The 24148-nt window shown below is 52.6% G+C and overlaps 2 protein-coding genes across 16 annotated transcripts in view; one reads left to right on the top strand and one right to left on the bottom strand.

Annotated features, from left to right (window-relative positions):
* The window catches only part of STAB1 (stabilin 1), an 88924-nt gene that overhangs the window by 53481 nt on the left and 11295 nt on the right, over nucleotides 1-24148 (bottom strand). For 11 of the 15 annotated variants that reach the window (XR_014232807.1, XR_014232808.1, XM_082348073.1 and 8 more), the window contains exons 2-11: nucleotides 15566-15649; nucleotides 14696-14878; nucleotides 6822-6870; nucleotides 5656-5819; nucleotides 5146-5241; nucleotides 3747-3842; nucleotides 2406-2558; nucleotides 1558-1626; nucleotides 864-1049; nucleotides 581-709 (exon numbers count right to left, since the gene is read on the bottom strand). Coding sequence is in view for 13 of the 15 variants with exons in the window: in XM_082348073.1 (XP_082204199.1) it covers nucleotides 581-709; nucleotides 864-1049; nucleotides 1558-1626; nucleotides 2406-2558; nucleotides 3747-3842; nucleotides 5146-5241; nucleotides 5656-5819; nucleotides 6822-6870; nucleotides 14696-14878; nucleotides 15566-15649 (1209 nt within the window). In the remaining 2 variants the exon portion in view is untranslated. Of the gene's footprint in view, nucleotides 1-580; nucleotides 710-863; nucleotides 1050-1557; nucleotides 1627-2405; nucleotides 2559-3746; nucleotides 3843-5145; nucleotides 5242-5655; nucleotides 5820-6821; nucleotides 6871-14695; nucleotides 14879-15565; nucleotides 15650-16465; nucleotides 17252-17731; nucleotides 17785-17838; nucleotides 18134-24148 lie in introns of those variants that run through there. The other 4 variants (XM_082348075.1, XM_082348066.1, XM_082348068.1 and 1 more) reach the window with 4 other exon arrangements.
* On the top strand, nucleotides 19478-22502 carry TNNC1 (troponin C1, slow skeletal and cardiac type). Its single transcript, XM_082348259.1, has 6 exons — nucleotides 19478-19564; nucleotides 21052-21082; nucleotides 21304-21450; nucleotides 21731-21845; nucleotides 22071-22207; nucleotides 22290-22502. The coding sequence occupies exons 1-6, from the start codon at nucleotides 19541-19543 to the stop codon at nucleotides 22319-22321; spliced, it is 486 nt and encodes a 161-aa protein (XP_082204385.1). The 5' UTR covers nucleotides 19478-19540; the 3' UTR covers nucleotides 22322-22502.

Genomic DNA, 24148 nt, shown 5'->3' on the forward strand with positions numbered 1-24148 from the left:
GGCGGGGTCGGGGGGAGGATGCAAACAGACTCCCAGGTATCTTCCAGCCTGGGATTTGGGGAGAGTGGAGGGAGCCTGCTTGAGGCTGAGGAGACAGGTGAACCTGGAGGCAGACCTGTTGGGCTGGCGGGGCAGCAGGCGGCCACTTGGCAAACAGCAGATACTGGGCTGGGTGACGCTGGCCAAGGTGGGCAAACCCTTCAGGTTTATGGTCAGACTTTATGGCCAGAGATTGTCCAGGAAATATAATTATTTCAGACATCTTATTCCTGACCCTTGTCTACAATAAACATTACTTTTTAACAAGTTGAAGACAGTCAGTCCCTCCACACTCAGGCTGTGCCTATTGGTTCCTGGGGAGCACCCCAACCTGAAGCTCTGACAAAGGCGAGGGGAAGCCCACTGAGGAAGCACGGCAGCTGGTAGCCCCCAAGAAGAGATGCATGAGGGAACCTTTTCCTGGGGAGGCAGCGGACTTGCCAGATCTGAAAGGCCCCTCAGGGTCAGGACGTCCTTCTGAAGCAGGCAAGTATATGTAAGCGGATGTCACCTCCAGCTGACCCCTCCCCGAGCAGCTTACCTCCGAGGCCCGCTCTCCGAACTGAGCCAGCACCTTGGTCCGGTAGTCAGGGATGATGCTCAGAGGGTTGTTCAGCAGAGCCACGTGCTCCAGACACGGGAGGCTGCCGATGCTCCTGACCTCCTCCATCTGCAAGGCATTCCCGCGTCCCTTCTTTAACACTTCAGCAAGGTGACCGCTCACTTGACAGCCAAAGAAAGGAAGCCCACCATTCTCGCTAAAGTGATCAACGCCAAGGCACAGCCACTCCAGAACCCCAAGACCCTTCTGGGGCACGGCTCACCTGTTCGATTCTGTTGTCGCTAAGATCCAGGTTGACCAGGGAGTAGAGCTTGTGCAGGCCACTCAGACTCCCCAGGAGATTGCCTGCCAGGTTCAGGGTCTTGATGTTCCCCAGTTTGGTGTGAACCCCTTCCAAGAAGGACAGCTTGTTGTAGGACAGGTCCAGGTGCACGAGGTTGTACAGGTGCTGCGGCAGCATTGAGAACAGAGTAAAGTGGTTAAGGTCAAGGCTCCAAAGAAAGGGGACTGACATTAAGGGTGTGATGGGCCTTCCGACCTAAAACGACCAGTTCCTCTGACAGTTATTCCGAAGGGAACTCCCTCTTCCCTGCGCAGGTTACAGCCCAGCTGCATCCCCCGCAGGGGCAGCACGGCCCACAGCGTAGGCATGGGCTTTGAAAATGAGGCTGTCCGTCTTCACAGTGGAGGCACATCATCTTCATCACGCTCTATTTGTACTTACACATCTTTTCTAATTTTGGGGAACTAGAGCAACAAACGCTCAGTGCATCATTGGGACCCAGAGGGAAGGGCAGCAGCCCCTGCCTTTATAAACCTCTGGTGCACCCAGACACCTTTCGAGTGCCCATGAGAGAAACCCCAGAGCATGGCCAAACTCCCAAGGCTGCATCTCAGGAGAATGGGACCTTGTGAGAAGCCTGCAGGCAATGATGGTCTCCAAAGACACAAATTACCTGCAGATTGTCCACGACCAGCACTCCATTATGACTCAGGTCCAGGAACTCAATCTTTGGAATCAGTTTCTTGTGAAAGAAAAGATAACACATGACGTTATCCTAGGAAGCTGGACCCCACGTGGCCCCTGGACATGGTGGACAGACAACCTGCAAGGCTTCCTCCTGACCACGGACTCCTGGGCTGGCCATCTGTGCAGGGCCCCTGACGTGACACCTCCCAGTGCCCACCCAGCAGCACGTCCTCAGGAACACATAACTCAGGGACTCCAGTACTGAGCATGACCCACTGTTTTTACGGAACACTTGGCTTGTAAAAATGACAAATGGCAAGGTTACAGACAGAAGGTGTGTCCTTCAACTCTACCCACACCCACTGAGAGGCACAAGTACAGGAATCACAGTCCTACTGCCCAAGTACCATCTGGATGTCACTCTTACATGGGCACATCTGGAACCTTTCTTTTTTTTGGCCGTGCCACGTGGCATGCGGGATCTTAGTTCCCCGACCAGGGATCAAACCCATGCTCCCTGCAGTGGAAGTGCACAGTCTTAACGACTGGACCACCAGGGAAGTCCCTGGAACCTATGGACTGATTTTTCTGCTACACTCCTTGGGAATAAATTTCACCACTTATTGTGTTTCTGTTCTATCAAATGTACATGCAATTAATACGCTTCATTTGGTTCTAAGCACTCCTCACCTCGTTTAAATAACCCCATTTTGAAATTAACTTAAAAACTGCAGGCAACGCACAGAGCACTGGGTACAGGTTTTCGGTGGTCTTTCTAGAAAAAGCCAGGTTAAATACCCAACCCAGGGTCTGGTCAGGCCATGGAGAGCGTACCACAGACTCATCGATCTCAGAGATGCTGTTGTGGCTCAAGTCCAGAGCGGTCAGCGCCTGCCACGTGGGGATGACGGCAGTCACAGTGCCCTCCAGGGCTGCGCCTGCTGGCTCCCACTCATCAAATTCTGAGGCTTCAGGAACGAGGACTTCCTGTGTAAGAACATCTGGTGAGCACCACACGTGGGCCCTCACGCAACACTGACTGGGAACACAATCATTGCAAAATTTCAGGAAGGGCTGGAGCATATTTAGTATGTGGAAGTGAACTTGCATTAAAATGGGGCTTTTGGTTCATATGCCTTGAAATGATTGTGAAATAACTGGAGTTCAGAAACATAACAGCCACTTGGAATATGTTCTGGCCCTACTTGAGCAAATGCTTTTCCAGCTCCCAAGAGCCTAGTTATACGGTGATGCCTTTTCTGGCTTAAATCTCAGCGACTGAAGGTCAGAATTTGCAGTGTTTCCAGGCAACTGTGCTTTACAAGCTGGCACTGTGGTCCCCGTGGTGGACAGTAGGCCCTTTAACCATTACTTCACAAGGTAAAATCCAGCAGTCCTGAGACAGGGGAGCAGCACGGAGCACAGGGGCACCATCCAAGGGGAGGGAGGCAGGCAGGCCTCCTCCTTTCGATTTCTGATGCCCTTTGATAAGACCTCTCCTCTTTCAATGGATCATCTTGGGCTCCTTGAGCCGGGCAGCAGGGAGTGCCTCCCAGAGGGGCAAGGCTGCCTGACACAAGCCTCAGGACAAAGACTTCTCACCAAACCCAAATCTTGATCAGACACTCTAAGTTCTAAAAGTGCCGCAATGTTTCTTTCTAGAAGAATTTTAACATTACTAAGATGCAACCCATAAAGAGAGAGATCTCTTACACTCTCAGTTTGCCTATTTGTGTCACTCACATACAAACAACAGGGCCCAGCATACACAACTTGGCCTGTCTACTCAAGTCCACTGAGAACAAGATACGAACAAGTGCCACACCGAGGCTTTCTATGTTTAGAGAAACATTTCTATCAGTCCACCTAATAAATGTTCTGACACTCACCGCTGCTAAACAATTTGGTTATTAAAAAACCAGTGGCTTTTTCCATGGGGAGGGGTTACCCAGTTCCTTAAAATCTCTCATTTAACAGTGTTGATTTTGGACTGAAGCGTCGCAGGGACTGTCGAGCACTGGGAGGCCCCACATGAGTGAGTGGCTGCCCAGAGGAAAGTCTGGCTTCTGGTTCCTGACAGACGGCAGCAGAGTCCGCATGATCCTCCGTGGGGAGACCACAGTGCAGGACCCTGCCCCTCAGACAGCACCCTGGGCGGTCACAGGTTGCGCTTACCTTCATGGAAGTTGCTGAGAAGCGGACACTCATCGTGGCCAAGGTGGGCTTGGATGCGACCAGCCCCCGGATGCGCTGGGCATCACAGTGACTTATCTGGAACAAGAACAGCTACGTCTCAGAAACGGCATCACTGCTCCACCAGAAGTCCCGGGAAGTGGGTGTTCATCACCCACACACAAAAGGAGCACAACCATCGGTGACCCCGAATCCTTCGAGGCAGGTGGCGACTTAAACCCTAAGTCTCTCCTTTCCCCAATTTTTAGTGCTAATTAAACATTCTCTGAAGTAGCTTATGAGACAATGAACCATGAACTCCATTTTCTCTGAAGGGCTGCTTCGGGCTTGGCAGCTAAACACAAAGTGAGGGGCAGGGACACCAGAGCTGGAGAGCCGATGACTTCACTGGCCTCACTTCACTGGCCTCAGTGGCCCTGCAGGAGGAGGGAGGGGTACAGGCCAAAGCACCCTCCCTCAAGCCACCTGCCCAAGTGCTACACACCCCACCCGGCGGAGCCTCAGCCTGCCCAGCCAGGCACTCCTCTCACCTCCCAGCCCCACTCACCTGTGCTGGTCGAGGCACAAATGCTCATCAAGGGAGTGGCCCTCAAGGTCTCTGAGACAATTCCAGCACATCGCAGAGTCAGACACAGCTGAACTCAGATCCCAGCTTCCCCCTCGTTAACTGTGTGATCCTGGCCAAACTTCCTTACCTCCCTAAGCCTCGGTTTCCTCAACTGTAAAATGGGAATACAAGTGCCCACTTCACATGGTTGAGAAGATTCCATCAAGGAGTGAACATCAGACATGGGGCAAAGGGCTGAACACAAAAGCACTGATTTCTCATTGCTGAGATGAGAAATTTTTTATTATTCATTACTGAGTCTCCTCTCATTTATTTACAAAGTGGTTAACAAAATTGGCATTGTGAACCCAGGAGTTTAGCAGTGAGTAATGTAAAGTATTTCTTGTTAGGTGTAGGCATGCCAGAGAGCAGAGGACCCTCCAAACCATCTGCTGATCTGCCTTGGGAGACAAAGACTTGGAATTGGCTCTGCCTGACCCTCAGGATGGCTTCCCAGCACCTCAACTTGCACAATGAGGAAGCCCAGAAGGAGCTGGGCACTGGTGCTCCATCCTGTCCAAATGCTGCAGGGGTGGGGACATGCAGACCAGCCAAGAGTAGCAGAAGCCCCTCTTTCTCCGCCTTCAGATGGGCCTGACTTACCTAAATGGAATCTGCCACATACTGACAAACAGAAAAGCAACAGTGCCTTACAATTAAATCCAGACACCTAACATTGGGAACACTCCCTAGCCAAAGATAGGATGGTCAGAATGCAAGACCATCCTGCACAGGGCTCAGCCCCGCCTGCATTCCAGGGGCCCTGGGCCTTACCTCCACCTGATGAAGAGACTTGAATATTGACAGATCAAAAGGCAGGAGCTGCTCCTGAATGTTGCTGGTCCCAAAAGGTCCTTCTGTGCCAGAAACCTACAGCCAAATAAATGGCTTGAATTAGAGATGCTGCTGTAACAACCACATCCCATCCATGTTCACAGGGCGGTGCTACAGCAACTACCAAACCACACTCGAAGCTTCGCCTGGCTGTGAGAGTCAGGCTGGGCATGTACTCCCACTCACCACTTCCACGGTCAACAAAGCAGGCTAAAGCCAAGGTTTAAAGCGAGGGGCCATTGGTTCACGACTGTCCCCTGGTGCTCACAGCCGAAAGCACAGTGCCAAGATCACCAAATGCAGCCTTCCTTCCCTCAGGGCCCACGGAGTCTACACACACACACACACACACACACACACACACACACACACACACACACACACACACACGCTAGGAGGTGCGTGCCCACGACTGAGTAGCTCTCCCCGACCAAGCTGCCCCATCTTTACCTTAAGGTACTTAAGGCGACAGGTGAAGTCCAGGATGTGCCCCAGGTCAGTCTTGGCATCCCCGCTGGCGCACGTGGGCTTTCCCTGCTGCAGCTGCTCGGTGACCGCGTACAGCTGCAGGGGCCTGATGGCAAAGACCTCGCCGGCCCCCAGGAGCTGTTCTCCTGCAACAGCCACAGCCCGTGGGGTGAGCACTGAGCCCCAGCCCCATCCCCATTGTGCGGCCAGGGCACCGGCACACCTGGCCAACAGTGGACAAGCACTTGGTCAGCACCCATTAGATGCACCGAGTCAGGAGGAAGCCATGGTCCTGAGAATGCAGGAGCGGCCCCCCTCCTGAGCTGACTGCACGCAGGGGAGACCCAGGACATGTGATTACAAAGGAGGGAAGGGCCACAGAAATTTGCAGCTGGGGAACCTCCCTGAGGTGAGGATGAGTTAAAATCTGAGGCACTGGGCCAGGAGAAAGCTGATGCAGGCAGCACTGTGGGCATCGGGCCCACGCTGCCACCTCCAAGATGCAGACATCTTAAGGTTAGGTGAGGCCTAAGGTGCCAGCACAGTACAGGGCCTGAGAGCAGGAGGGGGTTCTGAGCCAAGCCAGACAGACTGGCATTTGGTCCTCGTTTTGCTCCTTCCAACCATGCTACCTGCCTTCAGGCAGGTAACTGGGCCTCTTATCCTCAATGTCCTTCTCTGGCCCTCCTGGGGGGAGGCAGTAAGATACAAACACAAGGCTAGACCACAAGCACTCTTTACATCTTAGCTACCGTTACTGTGCTCTCTGGCAGGGCCGCGACCCTAAGTCAGCTTCTGTTTGCCATCGGAATCTTTTCAGGTAAGGACAGACCCAGTGCAAAGGGCAGCATGCCACCCACCTTCCAGAACTCCACCATAAGGCCCTGGAATAGCTCCTGAGCCTGAGATTAGCCCCTGACACAAGGACCCGGGGTCCTAAGGTGAAAAATACAGCTCCTCAGACCTGCAGAACAGGTAGGTGGGCAGGCCTGGCTGTGGACCAGGTCCAGGGATTTGGGCAACCCCAGGGAGGTGGGCCCTGGTTAGGACTCACTTGGCACAGAGCAACTGTGCCACCCAGGGCCCCTGGCTGCCTAACAGGGCTGGGCAAGTTGCACCCAGTTTTTCAAGGACCCCTGGCCATATACCTTTTTCAAAGAGCTCCTCAGCCAGTGCTGCAGTGATGCCATTAATCTCCTGCAGAGAAAACAAAACCCACAGTCAGGAAATCCACCTGCTCCCAGTCACTGGGAGTTGCACATTCCCTGCTATCTACCCCCTCTGCTGTTGCAATGCTAGCTCTCCAGAAAGTAAAACAAAATGGAGAGAATAAACTAAAATGAATCAAGGAGCTCAGAAAGGTAAACAATATTTCCAGCTAAAGGGACATTTGAAATGTCTCCTCCAAAGGAGAACCGAATAGACTAACACTGCAACTCCAAGGCCACTCAGGCACTGGCTGAGAACACCAGGCCCGGGAGGCTGCAAAGCTTGGCCATGTCAAGAGCTGGCTGGGAAACCAGCAGCTCCCCAGACTGGCCCTGGGACATTCCTAGGAGAGGCATGGTAGAGAGACAGTCCTGTTTCTTCTCGAAGAGGGGCTCCCATCACCCTGCTGGGAAAAAGGGCCTCCCAGAGCTAACCCTGCCTGAGAGCGACCATTTCTATTGACATTCATGTCCCACAGGTATCTTAGGAAAGAGCAAGCGCCTGCTCTCTTCCTGTGCCCATCCCTTCAAGCCCTGCAACAGCACCACTCAGCCCAGGGTCATGAGAAAGAGGCAGGAAAGGATTTCCTTTTAGAGTGATGGGATAAAGGAGACACGACAAGGACACGCCTTCAGTCATAGTAAACAGCTAACATGCTGGGGTGCTAATTCACACCGGGCGATGGCCTGAGCACTCCCCACCCAGTGGCTTGCTCAGTCCTCCCAACGCCCTAGGCCAGGAGGCCCTCATTTTGAATCCTGTTTCACAGGTAAGCAAACTGAGATGGACAGGTGCTGTAGTTCTCAATTTTACATGGCTAGAAACTAGCAAAGCCCCACTCCCAAGAACTTGGTCTTGAATCCTCTCTGTTCACAACCAATTGCCTCAGCATTTCAGTGGTGTAGCCGTGGGGTTGGCAGGGCCCTGGGGCCCGCAGCCCCACATCCTGCAGGTAAGAACTGTAACTAATTGACAGATGGCAGCCAAACGGACTTTCATAAACAGGTCCAGATGGAGGCTGCAAAATCGCCTTTGTAACTCACAGGAACACCTCTGCCACCAGGACAAGCAATTCACGTGTTTTCCAGACTCAAAAGGTACCACGTTGCAGGAGACACGGTGTCCTTTTCCTGTTTTTCTCTCAGTTGCTCATCTCTTCCTTACCTTTTATACATAGAGGATACTTTACAGGTTGTTTATGTGCTGCAAATATCTTCTTCCTGTCTGTGTATGCCTTTTACCTACACTCACCCTGTTTCTCCCAACAGAGAGAGGTTTGTCAAGTTCATGTTTTTAAACCTGTGATTCTTTTCCTTTGTCATTTCTGGGACCTCTTCCCCCACCTCAAGATTATAAAACATTCCCCTAATTTCTCCTTTTAGTATTTTAAGGTATTTGTTAAAAATAAAATGTTTATTTCATCTGCTTGAAATTCAGTTTATATATAATATGAGAATAACTTCCCCTTATTCTCACACATGAACAAAAAGCCAAAGGGAGAAAAATGAGCAAACACAGCTCCAGCATTAAGGGGCTCAGAGTCTGGCAAGACACAGGGTCAAATGTAAAAGGGCCACCAGAGGGGCAGAGCAGGCTCTGAGCAGGAGAGGCTCCAGCCAGTGAGAGGAGAGGGCATCAGTTCACTCCGAAGTTCAACTTCACTCTCTCACAACAACTCAGTTACGTTTTCCTTGGCTGCTGTGAAGAACCGAAGATCAGTAAGACCTAGGAACGACCCAAAGGCTCATTTCTCTACCTACACCTTTGAGAACCAAGCCCTGTCTTCAGATCAGCACTGCCCCATCCTGCCTGTAGTCAGAACGCCTGGACAGCCTTAAAAGATACAGATTCCTGAGCGGCTCCCAGAGGCCTGATCCTCACCCACCTCCAATGCCCAAGAGCAGCTGCCCAGCCTCTCCAGCCCCTTATTGACACTGGGCTCCTAGAAGGTCTCCCGTGGGAAAAGGGTTCCCTGTCCACCCTTAGTGCCCAACAACCCTCACCCTCAAAGTTACACTTCTCCGGGCAGCTGCCGTCAACACCAGCCCTGCGAAGGAGATAGGGCTGGAATTTCCAGAAGACACAGAAAGCCGAGAGACAGTGAGAGCCAAGGGCTCATGCTAAGCAAAGAGCATGTTTCCACTTCTGAACAATCTAAAAAGCAGACTATGTTACAATTTCCTTCCCTGCTCTTGGGCCACAGGAAGTGTGCCCTGTGGCAACACGATCTACTTAGTTTCCCAGGCTGATCTTCTTCACCTTGGGAGACCCTGAATCAAAGAGGAACAAAGAAATGCCTCAGCCCGCAAATCTAGAGCACAGGTCTCTTCTGCCTCCTCAGGGTGCTCTGACTGAACTGTGGCCTTGTGTGCAAAGGTGAGCAGCCCCTTGCCAGGAGGAAATAGGGTAGGGGGGACAGTGGGCCCCAGTCTAAGCTCCTGTAGATTCTGCTCAGAGGTCACCTGTGGGAACAGGTAACCCCACCTACACCCCACCCAATCCTGCTGAAGGGACTTGAAGTGCTTCAGGGTCCCACAAATGTCTGAACTGAAATGCATTAAAAAAAAAAAAAAAAAAAAAAAAACAGACATTCTTTATACTTCAAAATTTTTTTCAATTAAAAAAAATTAGCTATGTTTAAAAACTAAAATACCCACCTCCAAACGTGTTACAGACCAATCAATCAGCCACCTGCCAGGTCACATGCTGGTTTGCAGCCTTGGGCAGCGGTGTGAGCTGCACACAAACGCACCATGGACTATTAGGCTGGTGCTTGGCGACTACTGCTCTAACTGAGCATGTCTGTGCATGCGGAACCCCACAACCCACTGCCCCCGGGAGCGCAGACCCTACTCAATGAATAACCCCAGGCCAGCCCGACACTCCTGCCTGACATAGGCTCGAGCACAGAGTGAGTGTCAGTGGGACATTAACAGGGGACTCAATTACACATCGCTGTGTGGTTAACACACACACACTAAGGGCTGGGAGTCCTTGTATAACTTATTTCACGCCTGTGAGGCACGCTACCAGAAGTCAGGTACATTAGGTGCGTAAAAATTCCCGATGGATAGATTCAAGCCTAAGCTTTGGCTGAGGAGAGTTCCAAGACTGTAACTAAGTTGCAAAGATATCTGCTATCACTTACAGCCTCTGTATTTTGCAACTATAACAAATCACCAAAGGCTGCCTTTAAGATGGTAACAGTTCTATCCTATCTCCTGATTTCAAATTTCAAAGAGTGGCTTTGTTCTAGCCAACTGGTTTTAAAGTAAAAAAATGATACAAATACCACCGGTGACAAGAAGTGAGTGCCTTTCCTAACGAGGAGAGCTGGCACTGGCTGGGACCCAGTGAGCCCCTGCCACGGGCCCATCGCTCTTCTCGGTCCTTAACCTTCACCGCACGGTCTCCTGCAATCCTCAAGAGCCCGGGATCATCACTCTCCAGCTCACAAGAGGAACTGGGACACAGGGGTTAAAAAGACTGCCTTGGAATAAACTGTCAGGAAGCAACAGGGCTGGGAGACAAACTCAACTCTGCCTGCCTGTCAGACATCCTGCCCCAAAGCGGTGTGTGCTGAAATTCTCCGTGGGATTCCACTTTACTGAATTTGAAGCCCTCTGCTCTAGGGGTTCTGGGATGAGGTCTGTCCCTGAGGGTGCAGGAACACTAGGGCAGAGTTATCTGGAGGGAGAGAGCCCAGCAGTAGGCCAGGGCTGAGGTGTGCCCTCTCACTGCAACACAGGTCTGCACTGGCCTCTGGACACCCCATCTCAGTTGGCTGGGGAGAGAAGTGGTGCTTTCCTTCCTTGACCTTAAAATTCACACTACCAACCTCACACCACACCCCAACCTCACAGCATGTACAAAAATTCACTCAAAATGGTTAAAAGATCTAAATACAAGAGCTAAAACTATAAAACTCTTAGAAGAAAAACACAGTTGTAACTCTCTGTGACCCTGGATTAGGCAATGGTTTCTTAGATTTGATACCAAAAACACAAGCGACCAGAGGGGAAAAATGGATAAATTTCATCAAAATCTAAAACTTTTGTGTTTCAAAGAATACTATCAGGAAAATGAAGACAAACCACACAATGAGAGGAAATATTTGCATATCATATTTCTGATAAGGGTCTAATATCCAGAATATGTAAAGAACTCCTACAACTTAACAACAAAAATAACCTAATTTTTTGAAGTGCAGAGACTTTAAATACATTTCTCCAAAGGAGATATGCAAATAACCAATAAGCATATGAAAAGAAGCTCAATATTATTAGTTATTAGCCAAATGCAAATCAAAACCACCATGAGATACTTTACACCCATGAGGATGGCTACCAAAAAAGTGGACAGTAACAAGTGTTGGCAAGGGTGTGGGGACATAAGAACCTACACATTGCTGGTGGAAATGTAAAACGGTGCAGCCGCTACAGAAGAAAATTTGGCAGTTCCTCAAACAGTTAAACAGTTACCATATAACCCAACAATTCTACTCTTAGTATATACCCAAGAAAAATAAAAATATAGGTCTATACAAAAGCATACATGAATGTTCATAGCAGCCTTATTCACAAAAGCTAAAAAGTGGAAACCAGCTAAATGTCCATTAACTGATAAATGGACAAAATGTGGTGTCTCCAAGCAATAGAATATTACTCAGCCATAAAAGGACTGATGCACTGATTTATGCTACAATATGAATGGACCTTGAGAACACTATGCTAAGTGAAAGAAGCCAGTCACAAAGTCACATATTGTATGATTCCATTTATATGAAACGTCCAAAATATGCAAATCCATACATTACGAAAGTACGTTAGTGATAGCTGATGGGTACATGGTTTCTTTTTGGGGTGATGAATGTTCTGCAATTAGATAGTAGTGACAGATGCACAACTTTGTTAATATACTAAGAACCAGGGACTTGAACACTTTACAAGAGTGAATTTTAGGGACTTCCCTGATGGCACAGTGGTTAAGAATCTGCCTGCCAATGCAAGGGACATGGGTTCCAGCCCTGGTCCGGGAAGATCCCACATGCTGTGGAGCAACTAAGCCCGTGCACCGCAACTACTGAGCCTGCGCTCTAGAGCCCGTGAGCCACGACTACTGAAGCCCGCGCACCTAGAGCCCGTGCTCCGCAACAAGAGAAGCCACTGCAATAAGAAGCCCGCGCACCGCTAGCTGCAACTAGAGAAAGCCTGCGGGCAGCAACGAAGACCCAGCACAGCCAAAAATAAATAAATAATTTTTTAAAAAAAAGAGTGAATTTTATGGTATGTGAATTATATCTCAAATTTTTAAATCCACACCTCAGCCAAACAGGGTTCCCTGGGTCCACCCTGTCCACTGTCAGCCCCACAAGAGGTGGAGCACATTGGGAACAATTTCAGAGAGGACACTGACGGGGCAAAGGTTATCAGAAACACTCCCTAAGGGCTTCCAGCCTATAAAAAAGGCTGACAAATCTTTTGGACCCTGTTTGTTCAAAGTCATTTGAAGATCTAGTGATTCTCAATCAGGTGCAATTTGCCCCTCAGGCAGTATTTGCCAATGAGTGGAGACATTTTTGGTTGTTACAACTTGGTGGGTGGGTGAAAGGGACGCTACTGGCATCTAGTGGGCAGAGGCCAGAGATGCTGCTCAACAATGCACAGAGGAGCTGCCACAACAATCGTCCAGCCCAAAATGTCAACAGTGCCGCAGCTGAGAAACCTTGATTCAGTTTAATGATGGGTCAATCACTTTTTACAACCTTGGATTTATATACCCACGTGGCCCTTTCGATAACAGTTATTTCAAATATGTTCGAACTGCTCCAAGCAGTAGAGCATGCCTCAAACCAGAACCACAGATGTGGGGCAGGTCCCAGGCCTATCTCAGGCAAACCTATCTCAAAAGAGCAGTCCAGGCCTTTCCATGCTCAGAGGTATCCAGGAGACCTCCTCAAAGGCCCAGGTCTTTTTTCTTTTCTTTTTTAATTTTATTTATTTATTTATTTTATGGCTGTGTTGGGTCTTCGTTTCTGTGCGAGGGCTTTCTCGAGTTGTGGCAAGCGGGGACCACTCTTCATCGCGGTGCGCTGGCCTCTCACTATCGCGGGCCTCTCTTGTTTCGGAGCACAGGCTCCAGACGCGCAGGCTCAGTAGTTGTGGCTCACGGGCCCAGCTGCTCTGCGGCATGTGGGATCTTCCCAGACCAGGGCTCGAACCCGTGTCCCCTGCATTGGCAGGCAGATTCTCAACCACTGCGAAAGGCCCAGGTCTTAAGCAATGAATTATACTTTCAAAAGGCTGCTTATCAAGTTTTAAACCTAAATAGCCAAACAAAGCTTTCTTAAAGTACAGCATTTCTTAAAATACTAACCAGTTAAGTTTATTTGAAAGACTCGCATAAGGAATGGACATTTCTTTTCACATAAGGAAAGAAAACGCAAAAAAAAAAAGTCTACAACAGGAAACTACTGCTAACCACATACATTTCTGGTATATGCCAAACAAAATCCAAAGATATATATACATATATATCTCCCATCTATAAATGCCGCCCTTTTTTCCACATGGCCCCTCCAAGCCGAGAGGCCCATTGCTAGTGCTATCACCAAATTCCCAGGCTCTATCTAACACTTCAAGAAAGTTTCAGCTGTCTTACTCTGAAAATACCTCAAGACAGTTATTGTTTAAATAAGTTTGGGCCTTTAAGACCACAATCCACAGGTCCCTTCCTAAAAGGCAAGGCTGAAAAGGGAGTTTTTCCCCCTTATCTTCATCACACAAAGAGAAAACAATTAAATGTAAATTATCCAAAAATCTATCACCCAAAGACTCCTAGTATTTTGATGTATAACCTTCTAGAATTTTCCTAGACAAATATATTCATACAAGCTTTTTTTTTTTTAATAAAAATGGGACCATACCCTAATACCATTTTCTGGCCTCTTTTCATACAGTAATATATTTGTTTTCCTACAAATCCACAGCTACACCGTCATTTTTCTAGCAGCATAATATCCAATTACATGGTTGTACCCTTTAATTTTTTTTTTTTTTTTTTTTTTTAAGTAGCCTTCTGTTGGGCTTTTGACTGTCTTCAGTATCTCGTTATAATCCTGGAATGACTACCTTTGTACCCATATCCTTTTCTCAGTCGCCCAGTTTTTTCCCTTAGAATAAATTCTCAGAAATGAAATTGCTGGCTTTTTAACGTTTTGGTTTCATACTGCACCAAACTTCCCTCCTTGAATTTTGACAACTCATCCTGTCACCAGCAGCCCATGACAGTTGTTCCTCCATCCAGAAGGGGATGCAGAGCTGCTCTGAGACATACAGTCCCACTGGAGGAAGCCATCCATCTACTCTCACTCGGCACCCTGGACTCTGACGATGCCCTAAGATGGCAACATTCTGCCAACACAGACTGATCCCTTAATTAGTTTTGAGCTGGGAACCAACAACTCAACAACAGTCGATGCCAAGTGTCAGCTGTTTCTAATCTAACCCCATCCATTTGTATGGAAATGTAGCTCAAAAACCCATAGGCCATTTGTGCTAAACAGAACGCCTTGTGGTGGAGGAAAACCGCTCCGTGGCCACAGCCAGTAGTCTAATTTAAGGCAAATCCATTGATGAACATGCTTCTGTCCGTACCCCAACCCGACCACGATGCTCCTCCATCTTCTAAGCTCAGGCTCCTGCTCCAGCCCCAGCCCACCCCTCCTCCAAGCTGAGGTCTACAAGGGTTTGCTGCCTGGAGTTTTGGTGGCTGTGGGCTTGTAGGCAAAGGAGAATACCCAAGAGGAACTTACGTAGAAGTGAAAATGCAAGAAGTGGGCCAGCACTCTGGGGGCCACGTCAGGGAAGGTGGCCAGGAGTGTCTGGAGGTAGACCTCCAGATCCTTCTCCCTCTTTTCCACCAAGCTCCTGGAGTTTTTCCCAATTATCTTTTTGGGTGGAAGCAAACTTTTATCGATCTTCCTCTCTGCGACGAGCTGTAAGCAAACATAATGTCAACCACAGACCAAGAGGTTCCGTAACTGTGCAAGGCCAAGGCAACCAGCCTGAGGGCAGGTGCTTGTTATGACTTCCACAGCCCCTCCTGGCAGTAGTACCAGAATTAATGATCAAACTGCTGCACCTGGGATTTGGCCTCAAGTTTAATTAGCACTACAAATACCAATACAATTCCAGATGAGGAGTTCCATCCCGAGGCTTTGGAGACATTCAGGAAAATAATACCTCAAGGCCCCTAAAACCACCACCTTCTCCAAACCAGAACAAAATATTTGTGCTGCAAATGACCCAGAGAAAGGCAGCTCTCTCCAAATGCAAAGAAAGAGATGGAATCACAGTCAGATATTAAAGCATAGGTTCTGGAATAGGTATAGTCAGACGGAACAAGTTCAAGCCTGTTCCCTCCCCAGGAAACTGTCCCGGCATCTCACATCCAAGCTACAACTGACAATCTTAAAACTAAAGTTCAAATATGCTCCTTGCACACTGTCTTATGCAAGGGCTGAACTCCCAGGATCCACCAGTTTTTTTGCCAGTTACATTAATAAACCAGTTTATTAATGTAACTGGCACAGAGCCTGTTTTGCCCTAAAACAGGCACAATGGGAGCTTGGCCTAAAAGCCCCCAAGCCCTGAAACACAGGACCCCAGCTCTCAAGGGTTACCTTTTCATGTAGGTCATGGAAATCGCTGTAGCGGTGCTTGACTGTCCACTCATGGCTGCCATCAGTGACCTGGATGATGTAAACCTAAAAGGAAAAACCAATAGCCCTTGCCCAGCCGGCAGTAAGGAAAGTGCCACCCTACCCTCAGCGATAGCTGTAGCACACCCAGACCCCCCCAACCCCCAGGCCAAAGTTAAGCTGCTCTTGCCCACCAGCTTCCGCACCTGACCCTTACGAGCAGCAAGGCCCCCTCTCTTCCATGGCCCTAGCACTGGATCTGGCAGGCACATGGGATAAGTCTGAGCTCTATCCAACAGTGAGAAACAGAAAAGGTGGCTATCATATCAAGCCATCTCTTTAGTTTTTTAACTCCAGCCTCATGTAACTCAAAGCCCAATCCAACCTGAGCTGCAGGAAAGGAAGGCCATTCCTTCTAAGAAAGGCAAAACAGGGTCAGGTTTGGCAGGACCAGCTTTTCTGCTGTAATTCTTTCCCAGGTGCCCTGACTGTATCCTAGAATCAAGTCCTTTTCCAACGCTTTCAGCTGCTTCAGGGCTGTGATTTCTGCTGCTGAGCCAGGAGTCAAGGCACTAAGAAGCTGATGGGGGGTGGGGGGAAGCAGTGATGGACAATTAAGCCCTATCAGAAGGGAACAAGCCGTGGAGTCAAGGAAGACCTGTGTTCAAAGTCTGGTTCTGCCATTTCCTGGCTATGGTTTATGTATGTCACTTATATAAGTGACTGGGAGCCTTAAGTTGTCTGAGCCTCAGTTCCTCCATCTTAAAATCTGCTAGGTTTAAGAATCAAAGGTAATGCACACAAAATGCTTTGTAAAGGGTCTGACATGTAGCAAGCGTTCAACCAAAGGTAGGTGTGTTAATAATAATCAAATCAGCATACCTGGACAAAAGGACACGAAATGGTACCATCCAGTCCGCCTGGATCACCACCTCCCCCCACACCCATTCAGAGGAGGGACTCAGCCCTGTGCAATGAGGAGGCTTTTTGGAGCTAACCCTCCAGCTGCATGCGGTGCACGCGTGACGGCCAGCCAGCCAACAGCTCAGAAACCTCAACCCTCACCTGGATGAGGCCCCCTGGTCCTAGGGTCCCGCCCCTCTCTGCAGGATGCAGGGAAGGGGGAGGAGAAAATAATCAACTCTGCTGAAACCTCCCGGGAGGAGCAGCCATTTCTCCAGGGCCGGCCTGTTGCTCCAGGATCCGCCCCCAGCCCCTCTCCACAGCCTGGCAGCTTCCCTCCCCCTCTTCCCGCCCAGGAAAGGAGAAAGAACCAGAAAAATGACCCTCAGGAGGAGGGTTAGGATGAGGGCCAAGGGGGTGGGGTGAAGGCAGGGCCAAAGCCCCCACCCACCCCCCACCCTCCGAGAACAAAGGACAGGAGGCTGGGAGGTGCTCAGGATGCCCCCACCTTGGGGCCAGTCCCTGCTAGGCAGCCTCCGAGGCCCACAGGCCTGGTGCCCAACCCCATCCAGACCCAGGAAGGCCTCCACCTCCATCACAGTCCGCAACTGCCCCCCTTTTCTGTCCTCCATCTCCCCCACAGCCTTGAAGCGTGCGTGGGCGGTATGCTGCCCCAACTCAACGGCACACTCTAAAGCCACGAAGAGCCCTAAGGCTCCTGGGTCTCGGCCTTTCAGCCCTGAGCCACCCCCTCAGTTCCCTGGGTCTGCGCCCCACCCCTCCCCCATTCTTGTCTCTGCCTCAGCGCGAAGGCCCCAGATCCCTCCTTCACTTTTTGAGCAAATCTCTACTGCAACCCCTAGACCCCCCCCAAATCAAGGCCCCGCCCCTTCTCCTTCTTCACGGCCTGCACCGCCCTGACCCTTTCCCCTGATTCCATCCATAAAAGCCCCCACTCCTTAATCCCCCTTCTCCAGGACACCCTGTCACGTCCTCCCAGGCCTGCGCCCCTCCAGGCCTAGAGGACCTAGAGGGGCCTCCGCCTCAACCTGACTCCCCTCTTCCGCAGACCCCCTTTATCCCCTGATTCTCCTCAACCCTAGCCTCCTTTTCTAAACGCGTACCCTTCCCAAGCCCCCTCCCTGGGCCCCACCCCAAGACCCTCTTTCCGGAGCTGCGCGGCCCAGGTCCCTTCTCCAGATTCCGCCATCCCAGGCCCCCTCCTCAAAATCGCAGCCCGCCTACCCCCAGCTCCCCAGTTGCGGGGCTCAGACGGCCTCCCCAACACCCCCGACTCAGACTCCGGGTTCCAGCCGCCACCTCCAGTTCGGGCGCCCGAGCCCCCAGCACACCGTATACGTGTCCACGAGCTCAGAACCCACGACGCGCGCCTCCTTGACCGGCTCGGCCTCCCGCTCGGGACCAAAGCTGCGCGCCGCCGCCGCCATGTTCCGGGCTCGGTCACTGTCGCCGCCCGGCGCAGACTGGTAGCAGCAGGGGGCGGGGTCAGCGTCCCACCGCCCCCAGGCCCCCGCCGCCCCCCGCCCCTGCCGCGCGCCGTGCAGCCATCTTGGCCCCGCCGCCTTCTCCCGCCCCCGCCGCTCTACCCCCTTAGCGCGTAATTGACAGCAGCCGCCAGCGGCGCGCGTGCGCAGGACGCCGGGGACTGTCTTCTTGCGTAACCGGTACCTGCGTGGCACCGCCTGCCGCGCTCTTTGCAGCGTGGGAGAAACTGAGGGCCCATGCGGGGACTGCTCTGGGCACTGCCGCTAGGTGCCCAGGAAGGGAGGTGCGATGGCCCCGCACCTTCCATGCTACCCGAAGCAAGTCACTGCCACGCCTGGCCTCAGTTTCCCTCTCCAGATAAGAGACAGTAACCACATCTCACCTGGCTCTTGGGCTCATTCCCTGGAGGGCACGAGAGGGTTGAGAGAGAAGGAAGATCTGATCTGTGCCTGGAGCCCAAGCAGGACAGAATAACTCTGGGCTATTTCTTAACCTCTCCGAGACTCGGTGATCTCTGTCACATGGGCTTCTAGAGAATTGAGTGGGTTAATCCATGCAAATGCCTGTCAGGCAGGGCAGGGAACTGGTGTAGGCTCTGTGTGAAGGAGGTGAAGGGTTAGGTGGAAGGAAGGGATATGTGCTGGCCATCTGGCACAAGACCCCCAGATGGTGTCCTACCAGAGCTCAAAATGAGGGGGCAACAGCCTGGTCCTGGACCCAGGAACTACAGTACTGGAAAGGGGAAGCACAGAGAAGCAGCCCTAACTCAGGGGAAGACCCAGGTCTAGAAAAGAGAGGTGGTAACGGAACTGGAGGGGGAGAGTCTTACACAGATGGGGCATGTGTTGGTGTATCAATATTTGCTGAATGACTGATTGAGTGCAGTCAAGCCTAGAGCTAGTACTTTTCTCCCTGGGGAGATGAGCGGTCTTGGGCATGGCTCCTCTGGCACCCTTGGCAGAAGGGCTCCAGACCACACTCTCCTGAGGTAGGTCAGTGCCTTCCTTCTCCACCAGTTCCATAGCACCAGACTCTGAGCTTGGCATTCGAGGCTTCTCTTGGCACGGTCCTACACTCGCAGCCTCTTCTTGCATGCTGCTGCCCCTACTCCAGAGAGGTTTAACTTAAGGCGGGAGCTACCAAGTCAGACAGACCTTGAGCAAGTCGCCACCCCCCCAGGAGCCTCACCCACCTCCCTGGTTGAATAGGAGTTGAGCTAACGTGTATAAGGGCCTGGCCTGAGGCCCACTACATTGCAGCTCCTGTCCTGTCCTGGGCTCACGTTTTCACTCATTAAAACCTTTCCAGAGAGTCCCCTGGGGGAATGGGGGACAGAGGAAAAGAGACCTGCTCCTTGTAGCCCTTCATCGGCTCCTTGCCCTGGACAGAGGACACAGGACTCAGGCCAGTGTGAGATCACCAGAGCCGGGGGGAGGGAGTGGAGGATACTGCAGGCAGGGGTGGGCTGGGCGGGGAATGAGATGGGGCAGGGCTATTTAAGCCCAGGGCTGCTGGCAACCCCAGCAGCCTGCCCTGTGAGCCGCCAGTATGGATGACATCTACAAGGCTGCGGTGAGGGATGGGTCTGGGCAGGGCTGGGGTGGGTGGGCCCACTGGGGGCTCATTCAGCTCGGGATGGGGTGCAAGGTCACCCCCAGGAGGTGGTGGGGACCCAGGAGAGGACCCACATACTTTCAGCCCAGGCCTTCAAGGGGACGGTGGGTCTGGTGTTCCCGGTTGTGGAAGGGGTGAGTTTAGGGTCTGCGGGAGCTGTGCAGGGTGGTGGAGGAGGATGTCGAAGCTTTCGCATCACGTCTAGACCTGTCTCCAAATGTCTATAGTCTGTGTCATTGTCTCCAGGCCACATCTCTCTGCGTTGGTGTCTCTGGTCGCTTTCCCAGTCTCTTTCTGTCTCTTTGTTCCTCCTAGGCTCTTCCTCTGTGGCTCTGTCGCTGTTTCCCTGCCCCCCATCTCTGTCCCTCACATTCTGCTTCTCACACACTCCCAAATCCCCCACCCCCTCCAGTCCCCTTGACTGGCTGAAGATGCTGTGGAGGGTGGGACAGGGGTTGTGAGAAGGGGGCTGCAGAGCCAGAATCCTGAGCTGGAGAAGGGGCTTTGAAGTTTGAGGCAGGGAGGGAGGGACTGGGAAGAAGGAGCAGAGCACTGGGGCCCCAGCCCCCATCCGGCCTGGCAGGCTCAGGGCTCAGTGGCTTAGCCAGGGGTAAGGGCTAGCGGGTGGTCACCCCAAGTCCCTGCTGGGGCCGCTGAAGGGCTTCAGATGCTATTCTATCTCTGGAGGGGGCGTGTTGCTGACCTACCCCCAGCACAGAGACAAGGACATTTGACACAGACAGCTGTCCACAAGGGAACCCCTCCCTCAGCCCTGGGAAATGTGGCCCCATTCCTGGGCAGGGAAGGGCTATGGCTGGCTATAGGGGTGCCCCTGCCTATCCTGCAGGAGTCCGTGGAGCTGGGGGGGGAACACCAGCCCTCCACCCTGTGCCCATACAAGGCCTGGCAGGGCCAGGGACTAATTTTGGCTCCTGAGGCACCAGCAGGCCAGGGGGCCAGATAACGCTGCCCCACCCCTGCATGCCAGAGTCCCCAGAACAATCACCAGGTTTAACTTTGTCCCCTGTTAAAAATAGCCCAGTGGCCACCCCGGTCAGGTTACAGTGGGCGGCTTTGCCCACCCCCACACTGGTTTTATTGTTCCAACCTGAGGGACAGCTGTCTCTCAGGCCACCCAGCTTGGGTTTCGGTGGGGGGTGGGGGCGAAAGGGCGTTGAGTGGTCACTGACTATTGTTACTCAGGGTCACCTTAGTCCTGGAGGGGGTGCCCACCTGTCACCCTGGTCCTGAGCCCAGTCTCAGTGAGGCCAGCTGGGTCACCTCAGGATTCTGGGGACTAGGAGGGAGAACTGAGGCCTCTGCTCTGTGACCTGGGAATGGCCTGCGTCTTCCGGGCTTCAGTCTTCCCACCTGTGGAATGGGTTGGTTTCCTCGACAGCAGTTAAGGCCTGAGCCTGGGTCCTGAGACCTCTTTTCCTCTCTAGGTAGAGCAGCTGACAGAAGAGCAGAAAAATGGTGAGTACCCCAACATGCATGTGGGGGAACAGCAGAGCTGTGCTGGGGGAGCATGAGGACCCCAGGCTGGAGGCCAGAGGCTGGGGTCCCTCTCCCTGTGACCTCAGAGGTCTCAGAGGGAAGTGGGCAGGTTAGCAGGTGGCCCTAGGGGTCTGGCCTTCCAGGTTCTTGGCTGCTGAGCCCTGGCTGCTCTGTCTCCCCTCCTCTCCTATTGGATGCAGAGTTCAAGGCAGCCTTTGACATCTTCGTGCTGGGCGCTGAGGATGGCTGCATCAGCACCAAGGAGCTGGGCAAAGTGATGAGGATGCTGGGGCAGAACCCCACACCTGAGGAGCTGCAGGAGATGATTGACGAGGTGGATGAGGATGGTGAGCCCCTTTGCCCCCCCGCCCCGGCCCCAGGCCCATAGTGCCCCCAACTCTCTGGGGACCTGCATCCTGGCTCTGCCACTTATTACTCTGTGCCCTTAAAAGAGCTGTTTAGCCTCTCTGAGCCTTGGCCGTATCATCTATAAAATGGGCACAATGACCACACTCGTCACACAGAGTTGCTATGAGGATGCAGTGAGAACAGTGGGGTCTAGTGTCAAGGGCAGTGCCAGCCATTCTGACCGTTGCTCTCTAATGGCTGTGCTGCCCACCCCCTCAGGCAGTGGCACAGTGGACTTTGATGAGTTCTTGGTCATGATGGTTCGGTGCATGAAGGATGACAGCAAAGGAAAGTCTGAGGAGGAGCTTTCTGACCTCTTCCGCATGTTTGACAAGTGAGTGTGTGACCCTTGACCTCTGACCCTGACCCTAGCAGAGCTGGGCAGAGGGGGACAGTCTTGTGACCTCGAGGCCTCAGTCTCCCGTTCTGTGCAATGCGGGATGAGATGCCCCATCTCCCAGTGGCCCTTCCTTACTTCCCGGGGTCTTGAGCAGGGCTGCCTCTTCCCCTCTCCCTGCCCCTACCATGGGCTCTGAGGCCCCCCTCACCCAACTGGCAGAAACGCTGACGGCTACATCGACCTGGAGGAGCTGAAGATCATGCTTCAGGCTACCGGTGAGACCATCACAGAGGACGACATTGAGGAGCTCATGAAGGATGGTGACAAGAACAACGATGGCCGCATTGACTATGACGGTGAGTAGGGGTGCGCTGAATCCCCACTGCCCATGCCCTGCCCAGCCCTGACCTCTGACCTATGCCTGCCCCTCTCTCACAGAGTTCCTGGAATTCATGAAGGGGGTGGAGTAGACACCGACCTTCTCCCAGAGCTGCCTGTGCCACCTTCCAACTCCAGCCGGGCCCCGCGGTTAGGGGCAGGGGGCTAGGGTCCCCAGGATGTGAACTTGGGTGTGTCCTTGACCACGGGCCCTCCCTGACTACCTCCCCCAGCCCTGTCCTAGGGAATGCAAATAAAGCCCTGCTCCCTGGAGGCCTGGTGTCTGGCTTTCATTCCCTAATCTTCACTAGGGTCCATTCCTGTCCTGACCGTTTCTGTCCCTGTCCCAGAACCTGTGCTCTAACCACCCTTGCACACCTTCTGCAGGAGGGGTTAGGTTAGATCAGAGACTACCACGCTCCATACCCACCTGGCTCCCTTCTATAACTGCTGGTACCCAGGCCCCGTCTCCAGCAATTCCACACCTGGAGTCTGTGGTGGCCCAGGAATCTGCATTTCACAGGCTCCTGGGGGCCATGGCTTTAGTCAGCCAGTTGGCAGCCAAGGGGTCCTATACTTGGAGAGGGCAGTCACTCAGCACCAGGCTAGGCCCTGGATGCCACTTGGCATGGCTGCCACGGCTCCCTCTCGCTTCTGGTTGGGAAGAAGCAGGGCACTGTGGGGGCTCAGCGGGCCCGTGGCTCCAGTCCATCTGCCCGCTCACCTGGATTTCCTGCCGGCGACGCTGACTCCCCGGGACCGAGGGGCATATCGTCTACTCCCCTTGCCCATTTGACAGGTAAGGACCCTGGGGCCCAGAGAGATTCAGGGGCCTGTCAAGTTCATCCAGTGAGTCTGGGGGAGAGTAGAGCCACCTGGCTCCCAGCCGAGGACTCTGTCTGATGGAACAGATCCTGATGGGCATGATTTCCAGTTCCCATGAACCTCACGGCTCCAGCAACCCACTTTCCCTCCCTGGCAGGGAATGGAGGCATGGGGTCTTGTGGCTCTCCGCTTACTGGGGGCACCCAGGCCAGAGCTACAGCCAGAACAGTGAAACTGACCTTGGGTAGATGGGGGGCTGCAAGGAAGTGGAGGTGTCAGCAGTGGTGCTTGCAAGAGGGACAGCTGCCACAGCGCCTAGGCTCCAGCCAGAAGGTCAGCAGCTGTCCGTACTCCGCCCAGCCACTCCACAGCCTCCCCACCTGTGCCCCAGACTTGGCGTTCCCCAGAGAGGCCCAGCATTCCGGAGACAGTCTTGGAATTCTGAAGATGCCTCAGTGGAGGCCAGAGCTGCCTGGTTCCTGTAGAGAGCGGGGGTCGGGGAGAGGAGAGGGGTCCCCTCAGTCCTGCCCTCGGGAGCTGGAAAACTCAAGGACCTACATGTACACCCAGGAATGACATCTCAAGAGAGGAGGCAAGGCTACATTGGGTGGCACCACGAGCCAGTGTACCATTCCAGGGTTTAGTCACACCCCTACTATGTGTCCAGTGCTGGCTGAATGCTGGGACCCTTCAGAGCGAGGCCCAGTCCCTAATTTTGTGGAATTTATAGTCAACTCAGGAAGACAAAGAGGGAGATGAGTGCAGTGAGGAAACCAACATAGTGCTAGAATGGGGACCGGAGAGGAGATGAGGCTGGTGGGGTAGGAGAGACCCTGGGTGAGCAAAGGGCCCAAGGACCCAGGAGGGAAGGAAGGAGGCATTGAAGACAGCTGATGGCCCTGGAGCTGGGGAAGTTGGAGGCCCCGAGGCCTTGGCCACCTGGACACAACGGTTTCACTGGAATGGTGGGATGGGAGCTCAACTAAAAAGGGCCAAAGGAGTGAGGCAAGGTAAAGGGGAGACGGCAAGTGTGGACAATACTGGTGAAGTTTTGCAAGGGCTCAGGGAACAGAGAGTTGAGCTGGAGCTGAGGG

This window comes from Balaenoptera borealis (assembly GCF_965194805.1).
Source record: "Balaenoptera borealis genome assembly, chromosome: 12".
Taxonomy (NCBI): domain Eukaryota; kingdom Metazoa; phylum Chordata; class Mammalia; order Artiodactyla; family Balaenopteridae; genus Balaenoptera; species Balaenoptera borealis.

What these genes read in the sequence shown, in the direction of transcription:
- TNNC1 (XM_082348259.1), top strand. Translation starts at nt 19,541, where the DNA reads ATGGATGACATCTACAAGGCTGCG. An exon ending in TGACGAGGTGGATGAGGATG is followed by an intron (nt 21,451 to 21,730) that starts GTGAGCCCCTTT and finishes CCACCCCCTCAG; the next exon opens with GCAGTGGCACAGTGGACTTT. An exon ending in TGGCCGCATTGACTATGACG is followed by an intron (nt 22,208 to 22,289) that starts GTGAGTAGGGGT and finishes CCTCTCTCACAG; the next exon opens with AGTTCCTGGAATTCATGAAG.